Below are 23,886 nucleotides of genomic sequence, written 5' to 3' on the forward strand. Positions count from 1 at the left end.
ACTCCGTTTCACATTAGGTCCGACCGTAGCGAACGCTATGGACCGGTGGAGCTGATCAAGCAGCACAAAGTGTGTGCACCTTTTCTACAAGGGCGCAGCCATCTTGAATGTTGTTACTTCTGGTGGGGTAAAACATGCGTTTGATCTCTCCACGCCGCTGGAAGGCGTTTACAAAAAATGCGTTATTGTCACAAACTCTTGTTTGGCCTCACCCTTTCCGCATTTCCGCAATGGCAGATTCACCTTTACCGTACTAACGGCGGCAATGAACCTGTAGCCTCCAGAATTGTATCGGGCGTCGTCACTTTCTTAAGCCGACGGCAAACGAGAATGTGCTCTTCAGTGTACAGTTCTTTCACGATCTCTCTCTGTGTCGATGTCCACAGAGATGCGACCAGTGAAAACGAAGTGCCAACCCACACATACGTCTTGAAAAAGCGTTTTAAATCAAGGGACTTTGAAGCCGATTGTGTGCTACAAACAGATTGACCAGTCTCGAGTTAGAAATGAACGCTTACTCAGCTCTTGCATTCAATCCCTGCTTCGCAAAGTGCTAACGTCTCGAATCAATAGGCCTCGAATTATCAGCTTAGGAGCATTTTCAACTTCTTCCGTCATAACTAAACAGAAGGCCGCCATTAATACGGCACATATATCATTTCTTAGATGATGATAGTGATCAAAGTGCCCAGATTGAATTTCGGAGAACGTCCATAGCAGACGGACGAAGGCGAAAAAGGACGCCGACGCACAGCTTTCATGTCCGCGTCTGGGCATTGCAGACGACTATACCCATTTTCCTCTAAAGAAAAAAGCAAGTTTATCGCATTGTCCATACGCGGCGTAGTAGTTCTCACAAGATTTGGTTGTCAGAGGAAGAAGTGATGTTTTTGGTGTTTGAAATGTGTAGGTCTTGTTAAGACAACGTATATCTAATCTGATATGCACCTACATATATCTCAGTCCTCCACATAAATGGGAAATTAGCAATGCTCCGCGTGGGGCCGGACGTTTTTTTATTATGGTTCTTGATGTGAAAATAAGAATATAGCCCCGCATATCCGCGGATTCCCCGCAGATCATCCGCGGATATGGGCAGTCAACTGGCGGATGCGGATAAAAGTGATTGAGAATTGGCGGATTGCGAATCGGATGCGAATGCCAGGTGCTGCGGATGCGAATCGAATGCTGATATCCTATCGTCCAGCTTTACATTTTTGCCGAGGTGGCCCGAAAGCCTCTGTAACCGCAGAGTGTAGAGTAAACAAGTGAATGAAACTATGATGTGCATCATTAAATGTTTTGCGGGAGCTTAATACTCTCCTATAAAAAGGGTGCCAATCGATTTGAAAATTGTTCTTTGGGCCAAAAAATACCTGGTTCTCACCAAAGATCCCTTTAAAGCGTTCTATCTCGCCAAAATGCTGTTCATGGACAACGTAAGGAATGCAACAGTCGTCCCGGGAACGTGTTTTCTTCATTGGCAGGGAAAGAGCAGACGACGTTCTTCGGGCATAATAAACCCAAAACGTACAAGTCACAAGAAAGAATAATCCTTCTACCGCGAAAGCGATGAGTTCCTGTACCTCACTGTTGTTACGCAGTTCGTGGATACCACCCCAGCATCAAGTGCACCAGCGGAGAGAAACTGCTCATGAGCGGGCCTTGTAATTCAAGAGAGGGGAAATTGTAGGAATTCGTCCGTCGTTGACGATTTTCTGTTTTTACACAGCAACCTCTACAGGTGAAACGTGGCATGTGTATGCGTTTTCTTTCCTTTACAGTTGTCAAGCTTCTGTTAAGTATGATGTTCATAGCAAGAAATTTCGGGTTCATTTTTAAAGCTAAAACTAATACGTGTTGCCATTATTGAATATTTTGATATTTGCAAGTGGTGTGCTCGCGTCATACCGTGTAATTTGCTGCGGTGAGTAACCGCTTTTCACAATTAACTTTTTCATCGTTTTACCTGAATAAAATTACAAAGTGTAATTAGTGAGTTTCTGTAACGCTTCATGCTTGTAAAATACGGATATTCTTAAAATGGGTGCTACAAAGGAAAAAAAGAATGTTTTTAGCGCGTTTTCTGGGCAGTGGGTCGCAGACTTTCAAGGCATTTCATAACCGCGATCATATTTCCAGCAACGCGAAATGTCTCTGGAACACAGGTGGCAAAAATGCAATTACTGTAATTTCATTACTGTAAATAAATTACTTCTTAGAATAATTTCTAATGTATCTCATTACTTTCTGATGCAGATATTTTTTGTGATGTAATGAATTACCCTAGTGGCGGTAATCTTAATTATATCCGCAATTAATATTCGGGCTTTCAGGCATATGTTTTTTTGTTTGCCCGGAAATGGTTACAAAAAGAAGCGGTTCTTGCACGTGCACAAAAATAAGGAGTCTTTAAGAAATAACGAACAGAAACGACAAATGTGATTTTCGTCTCTGGGCGCTGGTTCGTGTGATGGTCGCACTGGAGGGTCGTGCCACCTAGATCCTCCTGGGTGTGTGTTGCTTTGACCGGGAATAGGCTTCCCCGAGCGTGGCTTTTGTCCCCCTTGAAGATTACCTTGCCCCGAAATTGACACAAAGAAAACAGTGTCGCGTTGGGCCCCGGTGCGAGCTAACGACGCTAGGCAGAGTCACGCTAAGGCCTCGGAAACCAACCAAAAAGCCTCCCTTCCTTTATTCATCTTCCTTCAAAATATTCACATGAGGGCCTGACAACAGGCCGCAATCTTTCTCGAACACGACGCCATAGTTAGTCGTTCCGATCAGGCCTCGTACTCTGATTTCGGCATCCGCCCGCTGGCGGACACGGAACACCGTGAGACTTGAGGCGGCTGCATGTTGGTATCTCTCTTTGGTTTTGCCCACTGGCTAGGTGTAGAGTTGACGGCTGTTACTTTGCAAATGTAGAGTAAGTTCCTTCGTTCGGTTTAGCTTCCGTTTTAGCACTGGACTACCGTCGTTGGCGGCCGCTGAGAGATTGTTCAGCATGGCTACAAACACGTTTTCCTTCAAAAGAGGATCTCTCTCCGGCGAAAGTTTCGAAGCTCAGCTGGTCCCAAGATGTAACAAGAAGTTCTAGTTGGCTCTCCTTGATAGTAACTAACGTTTGATTAAATGTTTGTATGGTATTGAATTTTGTATACATTTTCTTTAAAGATTATGAAAGAGTAATTTGAAAGTATTTTAATTACTTTTTGCGGTAACTTGTAGTTGTAGTTCATTACTTTCGTTTTGTAGTAATTTGCAATTGCAATTCATTACTTTTGTGTTGTGGTAATTTGTAATATCATTTAGATACATTTCAGCCGGCTTGAGCAAAGTAATTATTAATGTAAAGAATTAACGCTTATAATATAAATACGATAAAATAAAATAAAATGGCTTTCATTGTATTCTGACTCAAAGCTTTTTGTTCTATTTTTTTTTTTGTTTAAAAAGATATGCAAACGGCATAAAATGTACCATCCAGATGCCTTTTTCTGTTTTTTTTTTTAAGGCGAAAGCCTTATACGTCTCATCGTTCAGTCAACCTTTAAAGTCCTTGAGCGAAAACACGTCGGCGACACAAAAACGACAAAAATACGCCAAAAGTGCGTCAAAAATCCGTCGTCAGAGGGCGCGCTGTCTTCGGAGGGTCGCTGTCACGTTTACGTGACCACTCAGGCGAATTAGAGTTAATGAAATCAAGAAAGATGACAAAGCGAATTAAAAGGAATCGAAATGAATTAAGTAAATCATGTATTTGTCTTTAATGCATCGGCGCAAAAGAGACACTGTGGCTTTTTCTTTTTTTTTTAATGTTGGCAGATACAATTTATAAAAATCGAAAAACTCACGGAGTATAGTGAATGGACACTTCGTCTTGAATTGGTGCTTTTTGCACTAATGCAGACATCAGGAATAAGATAACTATGTTGAAATTCTGCCCATACAGAATTCAAAATCGACATCCCTGACCTTCATCTCCACACTTTTGTAGGCGTTTTGGTAGGAATAAAAATCGCCTGTTTTGTACCAGGTAATACCAAAGCCCATGTTATTTTTGGGAACATCACCTTTAAGTTTACGCCCATTAAGATTCGAAAAGCTGCAGCCAAAAGGTGGAAACCACCAGCCACCAGTTTTCAGTGATCCAGAGCAAGGGTCAACCCGATCGTTTTTTTTCGCGACGGAAAACGTGGTTTGGTCGTGGAACGCCAACCCGTCATAATCGGTACCTGCGCAAGCAAAGTGTGGAGGAATCAATGACGTTGACCACTCCAACATTCTTATACAGGGTGTTTGAAATAAGTTTTACACATTTAACAGCAACAATAAAAAGCCGTGAACACTGCACTATTGCGGTCTGTGTAGGTGGGGGACATAAAGTAGGGGACTAATCGTCAAGAAGTGGGGTAATTAACTAAAATTTGTTGATTACATTTTTAAATGCTAAATATAAACGTATGGTTTCAGTCAGAAACTTGCTGAGTGTCATAAAAATGCAGTAAATCAGTCCATTTTAGAAATACTTTAAGCACGTGGGAATCGGGGGGATGCGCTACATTTACCCGCTCGTGCAACAGGTCCAAGGCTGCGCGGTGTGCGGGTGGAAAGATTGAAATCTGCCTGTTCTAAGTGTACAAATGAATCCGTGTTTATTTTCACAAAATAAAAAAAATGCAGTAACAAATATTAGTTTTCCGATTTTTCGTGACAATTAGTGACAGGCACTACTGTTATATATCATTATTCTAGAAACAAAAATTGAATAAAATTGCACAAACCCGCCATATTTAGGGCATGCCTTTCCTCAATGATCAAGGCTAAATAATTTTAGGAGAATTATGCCTTTTTTTTCTTCATACTAATCAAATTCCTCAAGATTGATCCTGAATGGCCCAAGAACGAATCATTTAGTAAAAGGAAACCATTCACGCTCGAATTATTTGCGAGAGGAGATGCAACTACTTGCTCGTCTAAGCTACAGAGCCCATGTTTTCGCTTCTTCGGATAAGCGACTTCTGCGAAATCATCGGCGGCACCTAGCGGCTAGAATAGGAAGCTGTGGCGGCAGGTTTGCTCGCAAGACTTCTTGAGGGAATCAAATATTGACAGAGTCTGTCGGTCTAAAGACGAAGCGTGAAAGTAAGTAAAAAAATACGCGATGAAAATCGACAATAATCGTAGACAACTTTTTGTGGCATTTCAGAGGATGTGAGGAGTGCACGTGCAAAGCTTTGATTGGCGTTGTAGGTGCTCGGGCGCCCATGCGCAAAACGCTTTGACTGCACTACCACAAAAAAAATAAAAAAAAATAAAAAAAATATATACATGCATATATATATATATATATATATATATATATATATATATATATACAGGGTGTCACAAAAGAAAATTTACATGGTCTTTTTTTACCGCAAAAATAAACTAGGCATCGCCGAACGTTCATTCTCCGCCCAAAGGTAGAGCTAGAGGTCACAACCAGATGCCAAAGTTTCAGCCCGATCCGATAACTTAATCAAAAGTTATAAGTGATTTTCTGAAAATTTCAATGGGAAAATGGAGCCCATTTTTGCCCGTTTTCAGTTTCTGGTGCCATAGAGCCCCATGTGTTCGAAAACTCCGTCGGCCGCCATTTTCCCATAGAAATTTTCAGAAAATCAGTTATAACTTTTGATTAAGTTATCGGATCGGGCTGAAACTTTGGCATCTGGTTGTGACCTCTAGCGCTACCTTTGGGCGGAGAATGAGCGTTCGGCGATGTCTAGTTTATTTTTGCGGTAAAAAAGACTGTTTAAATTTTCTTTTGTGACACCCTGTATAATATATATATATATATGGGTGGTTTCATCTCAAATCGTGCAGGCAAAAAGGGTCGAACTTTTAATTTCGATGAAAAAAATATATGTTATGGCGCCGTTTCTCCGCAGTCGCCACAAACCGCAAGTTTGTCGGAATTTTTTTCTGGATTTATAAAATTTTAAAGAGGCCGCGGCGAAAAGCAGTGTTTTTCACACCCGTCGTGGGTCGGATGTTTCGCTTGATCTCCCGCCGTGGAGTTTCAGTCCACATTATATTAACTTTTTTCAAGCACTCTGTGGATACATTTAAAAGGCTCCAATGCCATAAAATAATCTTAGGCGTTTTGCTTTTTTTCTGTAAAAATGTCAAAAACGCCCCCTCGGTCAATTGTTGACGAACTTTGACAATTAATTACTGGTGATCTACTTGGGTTACATCAATATTTTTTATGTCCACGGAGAGCCTAAAACACGTTGTTTATTTATATTATAAAATGACTCGGCTGTATGAAATATCCTTTGCGGTACGCTTACGTTAACGTTATGTGACAACCAAAAAGTACCATTTTTTAAATTGATTTTCTCAAAAAACCCATCTCTTATATTTTTTTTTTTTATTTTCCGTTAAAATGTAGATGTGATAGTTTTCTAAACGAAAATCAAGTCGAGAAAGTGTGTATTTTGATTGTTTGTTCTATATTTAAGCATCAATATCGTACAAAAACGTGTTTTTACGGCTCGAAATGGACTTGCGAATTGCGCGTCTTCACAAACTTGGAAATATTTTTGCCTTTTCCAACCTTCCCACATAACAATCAAATATAGTAGTTCCACCCTGTTATATTTATTATTTTTTGATATTTCATTATAGGCGGTAAGCTACATCGGAGGAGTTCAAAAGAGAAAGCGACACTTCTTAACAAACCAGCAGGTGTCGTAAATTTTTAACGTGTAGGAGTCGGCAGGGACGTCGTATTGATTCGGGGCGCTCATTGGCCTGTATGAACGTCCCGCCCTTTCGGAGCCAGCAGATGACCACGACCTTTCGCGCTCGTTGTGTTAGATAGGACGACCCGTGACAGTAAAGCGAGCAGCGCACCCTGTGTCACGAGGAGTGAAATGGTACGAATGTGTCGTTGACGCGGCGAACAGTGACAGCCACCCCATAAGGAGTCAGTCAGAGTATTGCACAAGGGAAAACAAAGGAATCGTTGCCTGAAAGGATGAGGGCACAACGGCCTTACAATATTGACGGTCAACAACTGTTCTGCCAGCCAAAACAACGCCGCGTGCGCGCTAAAACCGGCGGCGCGGGACACAAATCCCGCAGACGCACACACGAAGATTGGCCGATTTCGTTCGGGTTGTGAGGAAATTTGAAACCAGCCATCCGGGCATGCGAGAAACGATACCGCCTGCTTGCCCTAGCTTCGAGCGCCCTATCCTTACCTTGAAACGGCCGTGCTCTCTCTCCGGGGAGATCCGATAGCACCGAAGGGTTATCTATTAAACTTGAGGAAGAACGAGAAGGGACTGTTTAAGTTTAATTATCCCTACCAACCCGCTCGTTCTGTCCTGATAAAGGGTTATCTCTTTTGGAAACGGCAAAGCCCGGAGACTGACATTAAAACGAGCGTGTTGGATAAATATACTTCTGTTTGTATTCTGCCCGGAGATATAGTTGGGTCGAGTCAGCCTCCTTGTCAACTATAAAGGCCCGTCCACACTCTTGCGACCGAGTAAGACCGAGAAAGACCAGACCGGTTTTTAAGCCTTTTGCGATTTCTTAAAACTGGATGCGATGCAGCGGAGCTGGTCCTAAGAAGTCGCAAGAGGCTTAAAAACCGGTCTGGTCTCTCTCGGTCTTACTCGGTCGCAAGAGTGTGAACGGGCCTTAACCGTTTGTGAAGAGTGGGCTTCTCCCGAGATAAAAAGTTAGCGCCGACTGACGTGTTCTTTTGAAAAAGGGAAGGGGAAAGAGAAAGTTTGAGTAACTGCAGAAACTACATCGAAAGCTCCTCTCCCGATATGAAGCTTGAAGCATAGTCTCGGTTACCTTCTCGCGCATCGCTGCTCGAATCTATTCTTCACTTTGTTTCGCACAGCCACTGTTCCGCACAGCCGTCGTGGCTCTGCGTAATAGAGGGAGGAACAGATTCGAGCATTATCTGGACGCCGTCATCCTGCCTGACTTCAGTGTCGTGGGACCGACTCGTGTGTGTTTCTTCGCCCCGCTGAACTTTGTTTCGCGGGTGGGGTTTTTTCTGAACTTTCTTTTTTTCAATGTTTTCTTACTTACTGTTTGTTAGCACTGTTCAGTTGTTGGGTTTATTTCGTCATGGCGTAGCGGCCTGGCGGTGATGTAGAGAGCTTGTTCGCACGCATTTGGTTGCGTCCCGTTTAGGGAATGCCCGGAGGAGTTGGTTTTTGTTCTTGCCATGTGCGGCTACGTTTTCCCGTCTTTATTAAATTTTTTTTCTTTACGTGTCGTCGACTTCTTTGTCTGACTCTCCACCAGGCGTGGACTTATCGCCTTGCCACCGCTAGAACCTAAATACTTAATTTTTTTTATGCAAAATTCGTTAAGATCGGAGTTAGGCGATTTAATTCCTATTTATTTATTTTTATTTCCTATTCCTCTCCGTGACACACTCTGTGTGTTTCGGACCGTTTCTGTGTCATCACTTTTGTGTATTGCGGAAGTGAAAGGACATTCCCTGGTGACCTGTGCGATGTGCGGTGAACAAACCCCAGTGTTTGGTTTCGGAAAGAATTGTATATAATATATCGACGATGTGGTGACTTTCTTTGTCTTAGTAATATGACAGCTAATAGCTAGTCGTGCTAGTTTACTGTGAAAGGTTTATAAATGGAAACAATACAACGTCTGTGCCTTTTAGTTATTGAAAGTCTACTAGGCCTGCTGATTTGGTTAGATATGTATCTCGTGGTTCCCGCTCTTATCAAAATAGAAATATATATTCAATACCACAAAATCCGTTTATAATTGATTACAAAATGCAGAAGAAAATTCAAGAAAACTTTTTCACAATTCATAGAGACGCATGGGTCGCTATGTCTGACTTAGGTGTTGCAAAACAAGGACGTCTTTTTTCGATATTGAGGCCTAAATCTTAAACATACAAACAAAATACACTCGTTCTTGGCTTGATTTTCGTGTAGACAACTATCATATCTAGATATGAACAAAGAATTAAAAAAAAAAATGGGTTTTTTGAGAAAATCAATTTCAAAAATGGTACTCTTTGGTTTTCGCATAACATTAACGTAAACCTACCGCAAAGGATATTTCATACAGCCGAGTCATTTTATAATACATATAAAGAGCGTGTTTTGGGCTCTCCGTGGACATAAGAAATATCAATGTAACTCAAGTAGATCGCCAGTAATTAATTGTCAAAGTTCGTCAACAATTGACCGAGGGGGCGTTTTTGACATTTTTACAGAAAAAAAAGCAAAACGCCTAAAGCTATTTTATGGTGTTGGAGCCTTTTAAATGTGTCCACAGAGTGTTTGAAAAAAGATAATATAATGTGGACTGAACATCCACGGCGGAAGATCGAGCGAAGCATCCGACCCACGACGGGTGTGAAAAACACCGCTTTCCGTCGCGGCCTCTTTAAAGATTCATAAGTCGAGAACAAAAAATCCGACGAACTTGCGGTTTATGGCGACTGCGGTTTTAGAAACGGCGCCATAAAATATATTTTTTTCATCGAAATTAAAAATTTGACCCTTTTTGCCTGCACGATTTGAGATGAAACCACGCATATATATATATCATTGTTTTTTTAAATCATAAGTAAATAAGATTTGTTTGATTGCAATCGAATCTATTTGATTCAAACTAAATGTATTAGATTTATTACAAATTAGTTAGATTTAGATCACTGTTTACCGATGAATGCGAAGGGACGATAAAGTAATGAACTGAAATAAACGTTTAACCGGGCGATATTGCGCGCAAACTAAAACGAACAACCAAATCTGTAAACCAATATAACTGTATAGAGCGTCCGAGCGGTCAGAAATGCAGAGTGGGGCGCCGGCGAAAGCTAGAGTGCGTCGCGTCGAAAGGGTGTGAGATAGTCGGCACGGCTGCGTTCGGATCCTTATCGAGTATACACTCGGTTTCTCAAAGATTCGGCCTAGAATGTTCAGAAGTGAGCTAGGGCGAGACTGACTAGGCAAGGTCGTTCTGGCCTCGTTATCTTTTACACTCGGGGTAAAAGTATACAGGAATATTCTAGATATACCAAGAAGCGTTCCATTTTGGTCATACATGGGTCAACTCTACTTTAAACTTGGATTGAGCGCGTTGGTAATAAATTCAAAAATATACGAAAGAGCCAGACGAAGAGGACGGACAGGATCTGGGGTCGCAAAGATGTTTGTCCTGTCCGTCCTCTTCGTCTGACTCTTTCGTATATTTTTGAATCTAAAGGTTTGATGAAAATAATCCCTGGAGAAGGGGAACAAGAAGGACAAAGGACAAACACAGCTAGGTGACTGGTGAGCGACCGAAAAGATCCGCCTGGTCCGGGTATCAAACCCGGGACCTCTCCATTTCAGGTGGAGCACTCTACCAACTGAGCTAACCAGGGGTTAGACGTCAGTAGAGCAAACGGGTTTTATCAGCTGCCACCAGTTTGGATTTTTTTTTTATCTACAGATATATTTTTAACGTGAAAGATTGGTATTACCTAAATAATAAAAAAATATTTTGTTTAATTTTTTATCTTGCGTTCTGATTTGCACAAGTGTGAGGAAGAAAGAAAACTTAACGCTCCGATTTGTTTAAAATATCACTTATTTTTGCTCGTGTGCTCGTCTTCAGCCCCATATAAATCTTCTGAGGATTCTGGGATTTAAATACAGAAAAATGTACATGGAAGGTATCAAATAAAAGACAAACGGTAATTAAAATATATGTCGGGATTACTTTGGTGCGTAAGGTTAGATTTAAATAGTCATTGCGGAACTGATCTGATTTAAATCAGGATATGCATCGTGATTCAGATCATCTTTATTTTCCTTTTCCACACTGAGAAGTACAAATTACTATTCCGAAGTCTTAGCTAATATTAGTAATTACCGCGTTTACTGCTGTGATGCATTTGAGGTGAAACAGTTAGTAGAGAGGTAGTGACGGTCATAAAGGGCTATTAACGGCCGCAGTTACTGTCTTTTTGCTAACTTGTTTTCCTAACAGCGTGCGAGTACGTATATTTTTATCATTGTAGAGATCTGAGGTCGCAACTGGCCCGACAATCCGCATCTGGTTGTGATTCTCGAAGAGCGTAATGAGCTTCCCTTTTAGTGGAGTCAGCGCCTGCTCAGAGAAGGTGATAACAAGCGTCTTTTCCCGTTACCATTTAGTTACAGTGATTAAGAGAAAACTCGAAAAGTCTCCGCGGCAACGCATCCACAAATGCTGCGAGGTGGCAAGTCAATGTATTCGAACCCCTCGCAATGTAACTTGAACTAAACGAAATTGCATTAGACGAAAGCTCTGCCTCCTTCTTTAATTAACAGGGGCTACATTTAAAAACATTGAAATAATGGTTCCCCCTCCTCTACTTCCAGAGATTGGGCCATCGGCTGCAGCCTGCTTACCCCCCCCCCCCTTTCCCTTAATCCAGCGCTGTGAAAGACACGGTTCACACTGAATTTTCTAGAGTTCACACGAACGATCATAAAAACCCTGTGTGATGCTGGCCGTCACATGCTGAGTAAAGGTTTAAATTTCTAAAGTTTGTTTCTAACCTCATGTGAAGAGCGTTTTTTAAAAGTTCCAGCACCCACCGACTCACGCAGCGCTGCAGGCGACGCGAGAGCAGAGTGCAAGAGACAGGGTAAAAGCGTCGATATTTACCATTAGGGCTCGTGTAATCGCCGATGGTCAGTCGGTAGCCGTCGTTTTTGGGACCGACTTTAAATTTATCATACTGTACAATAATTTTTTCGTCCTTTAGTGTTGTCAGTTCGATCATGAGAACTTGATCGCTACTTGGATGGCTCGTGAGGGCATGAATATTGTTGTTCCCTTTAGTGGAATGTAAGAAATACATTCAGGATTAAAACACCAATACATCGTGCAAAGTAAGACTAACTCATAAATGTTTCTTGAAATTGATTATTTTATGATTGAGGTAAGGCGTAAGCTTACCCCTAACATAAGCTGCAGGAATGAGCATCACATTTTAAACCTGAAAGCCAGCAAAGTGTTTGTAAAGACTCGCTGACTTTACTGACCTGGCGTCAGTAAAGTGAACAAAACTGCAGAAATTAGCACCCTGTTTTAAATATAAATGCCCGCAATCGTAGGCAAAGTCTCACTGACTTTATTCACTTTACTGACCTGTTGTTTACTAGCAAGAAGCATAGAACAAACCAATCTAAAGATAATGCATTGAAAAGAAAAATATATTTGAGTAAAATAATAACGTTTCACACATTTCTTTAATTCACGATGTTTTACATATAATTATGTGCACCCATAGCAGTGGGAGCATATAACAGTTCAATAAGTCTAGTTCTATAATTGTTTCCCCTCGTGATCAAGATGAAATGTAGGCCATTAACGATTCCACATTTTGTTGTTTTCTGTGTAATGCAAGAATAAGTTTTATGGATATTTTTTCTTCACGCAATAATACATTTTTATGAAGATGTTTTTTGGTGTTTTTTTTTTCATTTGATTAAAGTAATTGTAGATAAATATGTAACGTCACTGACAGATATGACTTGATGAGCGTTTTATGTTCACCATTAAATTTAGCGGGAAGGTTTACCACGTCGCGTGACGTTACCATGTGATGTGACGTCACGATGGCACGTGACACCTGTAAACGTAGTCTCCGTTCAGATGAGTTTGGCGGGATCCTAGGCATGCTTTTCTTATCATTTCTGGTTGAATTTTCTAAGTGAATACACAAGGATTGGTATAACTTGCCTATCCAGTATGAAGACGCGCCTCCGCGAAATCCTTCTTCATATTCTTTTTCAGATTTCTCGAAGCCATTGCCCTCAAGTTCGTCCCAGGACCGACGTTGGATCACCTGGATGTCGATTGAGGAGTAAGCACAAAATCAAGCTTGTTTCTGACTTCTTTATGCTTATGCGAAGTAATGATATTTATACCCCAAAGTACCCGATCCTCTACCGCCTGGTTCGGGGAACCACACAGACACGTTGAAGACGTCTGGCAAGGGCGGTCTTGGGGCCCGGGGCGCCCACCTTGACATATTCATATTTTCCCGAGCGACATATTGCCGAAAGCGCAGCTAGCTGAGTAGGAAACGCGCCCGTGGCAGAATAAAGAAAAGAAAAACGCGCCCGTGGCAGAATGGTTATCGGGCTCGGCTCCTACGCAAAGAGCATAGGTTCGATGCCTGGGAGCGGATGTACCTTTTTGTTATTTCTGTAAATGTCGCGTTTTGGTGTATTCGAGAATTGTGTTGCTAATTCGTGGTCGGAATATCCTACACAGTAAAAGTTTTTACACCCTTAAGGGTGTAGATCAGTTTGTCCCAGGGCTAACACCCTTAGGGTGTTCAGGCAAGCACCCTTTATAGTGGGTGCTTGCCCAGCACCCTTGGCGAAGGGTGCTTGGCATGGAATGGGCGCCCGCGGTGGTGGCCCAGTGGATTCTGGGCCACCCCAGCCAAACCAGCGCCGGGAGAGTATCACGCGACGTTTTGGTTGTTCAAGGTCACAAGATGCTCTCTTGACGCTGGATTGGCCGGGATGGCTGGTAGATTCCGCCGCGCTCGGACGAAAGGTGAAACGAAGTACAAGCCCAAGTGAAAATTTTATAAGAATGTGTCCAATACACATATCAGAACTTGTAAATTGTACAAACATTATAAAAGATATTCATATTCTTATATTATTGTTATATGATTTACAGCTTATGCTTACTTTTACAGTTTTCACTTAGGGGGATTGCAACTTCACCACATACGAGGCGCGTGTTAAGGAAATAATGAGTCAGACTGAGCAGAACTCACCTCATAAATAAGTATTACAAAAGAGCTCCTTGCAAGCCACACCATAACCCCGAGGGCAACTGGGTAGTGCTACGGCGTCCCCCTTTCTCGAACTCTAAGTGAGCAAGCAGCGGCCCCAAACATCGTACTGCACGGCTGAACCATTGCAAGCATCACGGGCTGCCACAAACGAAGCACGTGGAGCTTTCCTAGTTGGATAACACGTGACATGTTTTGTTTGTCTCAGAGGATTGCAGGAAACAAGCTTCGCTTATCACTTGTCCCCTTATGCGCATCTGTTTACTAATCGGAGGCATGGTAGAGGGGGTGTTCTAGCCTTGACTGAACCAGAGCAGTATTTCAGTAAGTGAAGCTCACTATATCAATGAGAATGTGTTAAATTTAACATTTATTGAACCGTAAGAGACAAATGAGAAATACAATGCATGCCATTCCATGACATAAAGAATGCTATCTGCAAACATTTAATGAAAAAGTATCACAGAATGAACTCGCACTTTACGTCAAAAAAGCGAATGTTTCAGAAGACGACGCTATCCTCTTGCTCATGTACAAGGAAAATTATAAAGTTCTGGAAGACGACTATGGATGAGGAACTTGTACAGCTAAATTTTTGAGCACCTCACCTACAGGAGGTCAGCATAAGCTATCACAGAAAGTGCCCGACGTTTAAAGATAGAAAAAGAAACATACCTACATAAACCCTTCTATCATTCGTTCTGTAAGAAAAATAAAATTAACCTGATAATACTGACGAAAAAAGTGCAATATACACTTTTAAAACGGTTCACCAAAATATCTGTTCAACCACATACCTGTCTGCATACTTTGTTCAAAAAATTAATTACGACTGCCCTTCGAGTTGTGTCACTCAAGCCAAAAACAATTCTTCTCCAGAGCAACCGCGTGCTGAAGGCCTTGCCTTAGTACTGGATGCTGAACAGCCAATATACTGCCAACAACATGCACAACCCCTCTCAGCATTAAAAAAGAACAAGCGCTCACGACCCACAACAAGGTGAAGAAAGTCTGCACCGTCCACCTCTTGCTTGTTGTCGAGGACACATGGTGCCGGTGGGGTGTTCTCGTCCTGCGTTAGGGAAAAGAAAAAAAGAAAAATGCATTTTAATGTAGAAGGCCAAAACATGTTTGCTCTTATCAACTACTATTATTTGCTGCAGTTAAGGCCATAAGCATCAGCCTCCACACAGGCATAGAGTGCTTATTTGTGAAAAAGTAACCGGCGTCTGCAGCAATGTAAAACGAATGAAGAATTACAATCGGGGCAACATCTCGACATGAAAGTATTGCGATATAATCTTAGGGACACTTTTGAGTATCCATTTCTGTACCAAGATGCATTTGCGAAATCTATTTGTATTTCAGTAGTGAAATACTTTTCCGATGTATATTATGATACGCTGCTAGACTGATGTATTTTGCTACATTTATTGCTGAGAATGAGCTGACAGGTTTGGAGATAAAAAAATAGAATCCACGCCACAAATCCGACGCATCACTGGTTCATTTTCGCAATGAGTGATTTTTTTGCTTTGCTATCAGATTTTGCTTCTACAGCGGCCGCTTTTCTTTTTGCAAACAGCGGCCTCCCTGTGAAAATTTGAGGTTATTGTTTGGATAAGAGGACACCAACACATGCACAGATGAGAAACAATATGTCCAAAAGGGTCAGAAAACAAAAAAGCAGGGACGTTTGGGCAGACACGCTTTGTCAGGAGGTCTAATCGGTCGCCAGCGTTCTTTGGGTGCGATAATGGGTTCTCATCGGTATCAGCGAACATGGCCAAGGGAAGGCAAGTTTCAAGAAGAAATCGGGACGAACACCAACAGAAGGCAGGGAGCTCAGGTGCTACAATATATGCCGGCCACGAACACGCTTTTTTCACCTCGCCACCCTGCATTTAAGAACCGTATAGGGCTGCCGACTGACCATAATTGTATATGCTGATATTTGTCCCTTGGCTAATGTTAATTTTGCTTTCTCCTCTACACTCAGCAAATAAAGATGAGGGTTGCAGAAAACAGCAAACATAATAATGTCTCGTTTGTAGCCGTAAAAAATAATTTTCATGAGCTACATTTTATGTACAGACACCGGCCATATGAGCTCCCCCGTCCGAACACCAACCGGTGCAGCGAAAATCCAGCATACAGCGCGTCAAGCGTGGCAAGCTTGACGGCTGTGATTTTCAACAGTGGAGGGGGTGATTGCACAGAAACAGGTGCTCGTGATAATATATTTCTACAGCTATCTATGAGACATTGTTGTGTTTGCACCTTGCTGTACCCCTCGAATTCGTGACAGACGAAGGTGTTCTGAAAAAATATACAATGAGCTGTAATACTGTTGAAATTTGGGCTAGTTGGTGAAACATGTTTACGGGTAAAACAGCACGAACAAGGACATTCTACAGAGAAGATGTACGTAGACGGAGCGCTGAATGTCAACTGTTCATTTTTAAAGAAACGCCCAACGGCGTGGTCACACCAAACAAAAATTACACCACGACACATGATCGTCACAAGTTAAAACCCCTCAAAAATGCCAACTCACAATCACAAAGATCTATCGAAGGCACGCAGACACAGTTGTCTTTGAACTTGGAATCGTAAAAGGCCTCAGTTATCTCTCTAGTTCGTTGGTGACTGTGTCTTCCCAGGACCGTGGTATCTTCCAAAACCGCAGAACAACCACATCTGTCGCAGTGAACCGCCATATTCCCTGTCGGAGATGCCCTAATCGAACACGCGTGTTCCCATAATCTATCATTAATGCAGCGACCAGTCTGGCCGATGTAACTTTTTTATAAGTCAGGGGATTACTTGTGTTTTTATGCTTCTTATCATATGCGGCCCTGACAACCGATCCCCTCTCCACCCTCACACATAAACGTCCCAGCTTGGCCGTTGCTGAGAAAACGACAGGACCATCGTCGCGTTGCGCAACTTTCTTTAACCTATGCGCCACCTTATGGATTTCTGCGTAGAATTCCTACCCATAACTACTTCCGGATTTCTCACCCTCCTCAAGAGGCACTCAGCCACACCTACCAGGAAATTGCCAGGATAGCCGCCCTCCAAACGTTTGTTATGGGTAGGAAGTCTACGCAGAAACCGGTTGTGGTGCCTATATCCATAAGGTGGCACATAGGTTAAAGAAGGCGCAACGCCACAATCTTTCGGTTGTTTTCTCAGCACCGCCTAAGCTGAGATGTTTATGTGTGAGGGTGGAGAGGGGACCGGTTGTCAGGGCCGCACGTGATAAGAAGCATGAAAACAAGTTTGTCCCTTGCGCGGGTGTGTGTGTGTGAGGGGGGGGGGGGCTACAGTAATTCCCTGACTTGCAAAAAAGTTTACATCGGCCAGACCGGTCGCTGCATTAATGATAGATTATGTGAACATGCGTGTGTGATTAGGGCATCTCGGTCAGGGAATATAGCGGTTCACTGCGACGGATGTGGTGGTTCTCCGGTTTTGGAAGATACCACGGTCCTGGGAAGACACAGTCGCCAACGATAACAGAGGCCTTTTACATTTCCAAGTTCAAAGACAACTGTGTCAGCGTGCCTTCGATAGATCTTTATGATTGTGAGTTGGCATTTTTGAGGGACTTTAACTTGTGACAATCATGTGACGGTCATGTGTCGTGATGTAATTGTTGTTTGGTGTGACCACGCCGTTGGGCATTTTTTTAAAATAAACAGTTGAAAGTCAGCGCTCCGTCTGTGTACATCTTCTATGTCCTGTGTCTTTGTTCGCACTGTTTTACCCCTAAACATACAATGAGCTGTCTGCGCCAAGAGAAGAGCAATTTCGGTGGCCCAAAGAGTAACCTGCGGCTGCTGGATGACTTGATGTAAACGGACCCAGAATTCGCAAGCTTGTAGAGAGGTGCAGAAACAATGTGATATCAAACTGAAAAGTTTATCATCTCAAATCATTATCCAATTTAAGCCCAAATTCTATGATTCGCACATGCCTATTATTTTCAGTACGAAGCCAAAGACAAACCAAGTAGAAGTCCGTTAAATATATTTCCGAATAGAATATATTTTGAGTAGCAAACTGGATGCTTTGCTTATGTTTGAAAGGTTGCGATAGAAAATGCAATACTTTAATTGGGTGAAAAGCAGAGCTTTGTAACAATTATGTGCATGATTACATTCTACAAGTCGTTTTACATGTAGACAGCACTCAATTTGAAAGCTAACAGAATTTTTAAAAAAAGGCCGTGAAAGTTATGTCAATGTCTTCTTCACTGTGTGTTCGTGGGACTCGGCGGACATTAGTAAAGGGGATAACCGTCACAGTATGCTGACTAATTGACCGAAATCTGTTAGCTTTGTAATTAATGGCGTTATGGGCCACGTTGCAACTGCAGTGTTAAAAGTGAGTCAATATTAAAGGCTATCCTGATTTAAACAATTCACAAAAAGTCACGCTGCTTCGAGATATTCATTGTCCAACTTTTGCGTTTTTAATGTCAGATGCAGAAACCGAGCTCAGTTTGAGCTCAAGAATTGGTGCCATTAATGGTGGGTAGAAGAATGACCGTCCTACCAGGCACGTCGTCACTATCTCGACAGTGTGTCCTTGGTGGATGCTTCAGCGTCATACTTCCAAGATAGTGAAGGTGCGTTCGAAGCCACGCCATCCTCCTGAGGTCTTCTGAGCGCAAGATTTTGGAATTGGGTGACGAAAAGGCAGATTTTTAGCATTGAATATCTCGAAACTTGTTGCCATTCGCAAATTGTGTCAATCGAGTGAGTCTTTAATATTCACTGCCTTTGAAACTAGAATTGAAACATGCCCTATAAAATCATTAATTAAAAATATGAAGACGTTTTGGTATATTAGTTATGATTAACATATTGTGACGGTTATCCGCTTGTCTGATGTCCTCCGAGCCCCATAAACACACAGTGAAGGTGGCATCCAAGTACCAATCACGCTGTTTTAAAATTTTGTTCCAATCAAAATATAAAGTTTTGAATATATGTATATATAAATACTGGGTGCATGTGCATGCAGCCGGGCATCACCCCACTATAGAGATCCGCCTTTTTCCTTACGTAAAACTGGATCAAGCTGGACAAGGCCAGTTTTACATTAACCTCCAGCACGGCATGTACCAAGGACCGCCAGGAATGATTGCTCACCTCATAAAACACTCTGTACGGCTTGAAGAGAGTGGCTTGCAGTCTGTGACGCTTAGGTATACCCACTTGGTTCAGCTGGGACCCTGAATTAATTTTGATACAGCTTGCCAAATACCAGAAAGTAACAAAGAGAAAGCCAGTAATACATAAGCCTACAGCACGACAGGTCCCAAGGACTGCTAGAAATTCTCGCTCACCTCATAGAACACTTCATGCGACAAAACCCTGCATTAACGACCGATTGAACTTAGTATAAATGTTGCAGAAAAATAAGGATCTGTATTCAGCTGCATCAAAACATGTGATCTAATGTAATAATTGTGTGTTCTTATAGAACACTACTGAAATAATTTTGACTAAAGAGGATGACCACAACTTAAGTATATACTGAAAGAATCAATAACAATGATGAAACCTAGGAATCTGCTGAATGCCTTCCCTGTGTTTCGCCATCGAGTGGAAAACGTTTCTTGGCCTATATTTATTTTAGAAACAGGCACGATATCCGTATGTATTTTTTTTAATCTTAATGTTCCGCATGATATTTTCTATATTCTAGGTTGAAAGCTCAAGGGCATTCTCTGTTGTTTGTTTAATCAAATTTACCCAGATGTTAGTAAGTTGCTTCTATGCGTTTACTGTCCTTGGGTATACTAGTGGTTGTCAACAGTATAACACTGTGAGGTCCAGGAAGAAATTCCTTTTGTAGAGGGGTGGTAAACAGAAGAGTAATTGTAAAGAGCGATTTCATGTCTTCCCCTCCGTTTCCTCTTTTGGGTCGCCTATTCCTTTTTTGTATATTAAAACTCAGCTCTGTTTAGCACTTCTCTGCGTTTGTGTCATCCTTCAGAGAACCAGTCTTAAATACATTTTTCGTGTTTAGCCTGTATAGCTAGCTTGGACCCTCGTTTTTGTTTCTGCTCATTAATCAATGACCGTAGGATTCAACTGTAAGCACAGTGTTCATGCATACAAATAAATAGCAGCATACTTTTGTTGACTAGGGGTGCTAGTAATTGGACCAGTTGGTAGCCAATAATTAAAAAGAAATCATGAAGAATATGGAAACAGAGGATACGAACGGAACACAGCACTGTGTTGATCTCCTCCTTGTCCGTGCGATTCACACTCCGTGTTTCTAATAATACATTTCTTTTAAATATTTTCTGCTTGGTATCATCTGTATAGGGGTTCACTGAACGACTGACCTGCCATTGCATTCACTTTAGGGCAGCTCCCCCTTCCTCATGGTGCCATCGTTGAGGAAGTACTTGACGGGCGTCACTGCCACTCTTGTGGTGCATTTCCCTAGGCTCCCGCAGGTTCCAAGCTGCTAGCCAAACTGAGTCAGCCCTGCCAGCCCTGCAGGAAATGTCAATTCCACTCAATTAGACGTAGACACCCACATTTTGCGTGTACCTGAAAGAAGCTCTTACAGAAAGGAAACAATATGACTGGCCCTTTTTGAATGCATTCTTTTCTTTCGCTGAGAATATACATACAAGTCATACACTGTACATGCAGTGGTGCGGCTTAATTTATGAAGAGCACGTTTTTATATAACGTCGAGCTTTTTAAGAAAAGATTCAATATAATGGGTCGGACATAAATGGCTGCTATGAACTGTCTTATGCATTTACAAATCATCTGATATCATAAAAAAAACAATAGAGCAGGGTACGGCTGTACTGCATCAATTGCAAATTTGTAACCAATTAATAGCTGGCATTTATTTATTTATTTATTTATTACTGTTGGCTATCAAACTTTGACAGAAAAAATATCCGGGCGAGTTGGCACGGTGGTAGTCTTTCAACTCGATCGAATATTCAAGTTTGACATTAGCGTTTCAGTTAATTTTTTTTCCGCCGTTTTTCATGCTTTTTCTAGCTGCTCTGCTTTTTGTGAGGGCTTTCGCCACCACTCTACTGTTTCATACATAGCGTGCAACCCGGTCAAAGGTACAGAAATGGTGCGCATAAAAAAACAGAAAAAATGTGTTACTCCGCGCGTTTCGTGGAAGAGTGGTACAAGGCGCTGCTCTGGCGATACCGACGTCTCGGCAGTGACTTCGGTATCGCCAGAGCCACTTAACCCACTTAACGCGCAAAATTATTTTTTTCGTTTTTAGACATACTTTTTATGCAAGATTGTGCGCATTGCCAAACTGCATATTTCAAATATGCAGTTTGGCGCATTGCCAAACTGCATATTTGATGCAAATCGGTGCGCTAGCTTTGAGTGCGTTGCACGCTATGTATGAAACGGAGTATAAAAAACGTAACATTCAAACTTTTTTTTTTTTTTTTTTTACGTTACACAATTGTGAACTTTGAAAGTGTGCCGGTTCGGCGAACGCTAAGAGACCGCACGTCTGCACGGCACAGGCATTAGCTTAGGCAAAAAAAATCATGCTGCTCGCTCTTGTAAAGTTTTTTTCGCTCCCGCGCTATGAAACAAATCGGTGGCGAGCGGCTCTTGGTGCAAGACGTCAGAATTAGCATGACCTGCGATTAACACTTTGGGACGGTGATTGAATGCTTGAACGTCCGTCAGACGGCACTTGAACGCTCCGCAAAAGCGTCGTCGGAGGAGCGTCGTTGGACGGCGCCCAGAACGTGCCCACGGTTCCGCCGCATGGGAATCCTTCTCGCACTGCGGAGCGAGACACAGGCTTGTAAGAAGATACGCTCTACAGCGGGGCTTGGGTTGCCGGCTGGACGCCGCGAAGCGGCGTGTACTGGTTAACTTTTCTAATTAGCAGCCGCATACTGTCGCCGCGAAGCGTCGTGAACGCAGGCGGGGGGCTGTGTTAACGAGCTCCCCAGTGATACACGCGCAGTTCGAAAAAGGGTGGCCCGAGCGGCATGAGCTCTCCGCGTAGTGCGTATAGCAATTTCCGTCCAAAGTTCACTACATAGTGCATATAGCATCGCTCTAGTTAAAATGAAGCATAGCTTAGCAAGCACACGGTACACGACAAGGTCAGGCCGGCGCAGCCGTAGCCTTGGCTATTGTAACGCGCTCCGGGCGCCCGAGCGAGCGAAGAAGCGAGAAAAGAGCGACCGATGAGCGAAGAAGAAAGAGAAAAGTAGGGTGACGTCACGGCGACGTCAGATATGTTGATCACCCCCTCCGGCAACTAAGACGGGTAGAGCCGTTAACATCCATGCTCCTTCGGGGCGCTCTTTCTGCTCTTTCTGCGCTCAAGCGTACGGTTCTTGTTTCCGCCGCCTCAAAACATGGCGCTGCAATCGCCGCCTCTACCGGGCCGCCCCTACTTGCCCCTAGATGGCGCAAGTTGTCCTGTCTCGTTCCGGGCGTCCGGTTCGCGCCCGCTCGCTACACCCCCCCCCCCCCCCCCCCCCCCTCCCCCGGCCCCCGGCCCCCGGTTCGCTTTCTTGATTTAATTTCTCGTCGATTTCATTCTCGTCTTCTGGGGCTTTTTTTTTTATATCTTTGTTCATAAACCACCGTAGCGCAACTTCAGAGAAGCTGCTCCTCAAGTGGGTAGGAGGCAAGGAGCACACACATACTTTTCATACATTCTTTATTATTTACACAGATCTCATACATAAAATGTAAGATAAATACAGATAATAAAATTTACGGAACAATAGAACAGATAGCACGAGATGCAAAAAAAGTGCACAATGAATGAAATATACATTTATAGAAGACATCGCACCACCACAGTTTTGATCAACAGAAACTTCAATGTTTCGTAGACAAAAAAAAAAAAAATTTTTGTTGTTACTCCGCTGATAGATTTGTTTTACGGTTTCTGTGCTTTCCTATTAGCTACAGACATTTTCAAATGAGGTTTTAAATTCACCAGGGTTCATAGCAGCTGGAGAACTTGTAGCTGATTGCTGAACAGAGGTCTCCGACTGTTCTGTCATGAAAGCACTAAGATTCTTCATCACATCATCCTTGTATATCAGATTGAGAATGCACGCCAGAAAGCACTCAAGCTTGCCCAAAAAAGTAAGGCAAGGGTCTGTGAGCAAAAGGAGAACACCAAAAATGCCAGTGTCGTCCTGTGCGCGTAGCACGTGGTACGGTTCGATCTGCCAGCAAATTTCAGGTGCAACGTCGCTCATACGTAAGTACAAACGAAAACAAACGTGTGCTAAGTGCTGTGTTTACGGGGTTTCTGCCGCACGAGACTGAAAATCGCAACCAGGATTGCACCACATGGAACGGGCTTGGAACGAAAGCGACGAAAAACGAAACTTTACCTCTCGCTTCGGAACATCTTTCGACAAGACTTTCGACTTGTTTGAGTTCCCGCACCAATTCGCAGAACAGTAGCGCCAAGGTATCCTCTTCCGAGAGCACCAGAACTTTCGAAGTCAAATTAGCGCGGACCGAGCGAACACCACGTTTTCCGCAGAACACTCGGAGCTGACGATCACGCTCAGCGGCTGTCGGAGACCGTTGCTGCCGTTGCACCGGTCGCACCAGTTGCGCCGTTGCCGTTGCCATGGCCACCGGCCCGGCGGCAAAGTCGATCGTAACGCCATATTTTGAGGCGGTGGAAACAAGAACCCTAGGCTTGAGCGCAGAAAGAGCGCCCCGAGGGAACATGGATGTTAACGGCTGTACCCGTCCTAGTTGCCGGAGGGGGTGATCAACATATTTGACGTCATCGTGACGTCATCCTGACTCTTGGCGGCCTCTACCGAGGTTTCCTTGAACGCCGCTGGCTGCGTGAGCCTGACAAGGTTTGAAACAGCAGCCCACTTCGCAGAAACAAAGAAAGTTGCTTACCGGCGTTTGCACGAGTCGTCCATGCTGTCCTGAACTTACGGGCGTTGGCAAGACGCAGCGTCTCCCAGCTCTCAGTCATTGCTAGCTATTCTT

General features: G+C 43.0%; 1 protein-coding gene and 1 non-coding gene across 2 annotated transcripts in view; both read right to left on the reverse strand.

Annotated features, from left to right (window-relative positions):
* Nucleotides 1-3,807: 3,807 nt before the first annotated feature.
* Nucleotides 3,808-23,886, reverse strand: part of LOC120841902 (ficolin-2-like) — a 36,552-nt gene continuing 16,473 nt past the window's right edge. The window contains exons 3-5 of the mRNA XM_040212904.1: nucleotides 12,784-12,889; nucleotides 11,704-11,874; nucleotides 3,808-4,238 (exon numbers count right to left, since the gene is read on the reverse strand). Of these exons, the coding sequence (XP_040068838.1) occupies nucleotides 3,931-4,238; nucleotides 11,704-11,874; nucleotides 12,784-12,889 (585 nt within the window). The 3' untranslated portion in view covers nucleotides 3,808-3,930. The remainder of the gene's footprint in view (nucleotides 4,239-11,703; nucleotides 11,875-12,783; nucleotides 12,890-23,886) is intronic.
* On the reverse strand, nucleotides 10,360-10,432 carry Trnas-uga. The gene has a single exon. It is a non-coding gene; the product is annotated as a tRNA-Ser (tRNA).

Source organism: Ixodes scapularis, unplaced genomic scaffold (genome assembly GCF_016920785.2).
Source record: "Ixodes scapularis isolate PalLabHiFi unplaced genomic scaffold, ASM1692078v2 ptg000720l_1___fragment_3__unscaffolded, whole genome shotgun sequence".
NCBI classification, from domain to species: domain Eukaryota; kingdom Metazoa; phylum Arthropoda; class Arachnida; order Ixodida; family Ixodidae; genus Ixodes; species Ixodes scapularis.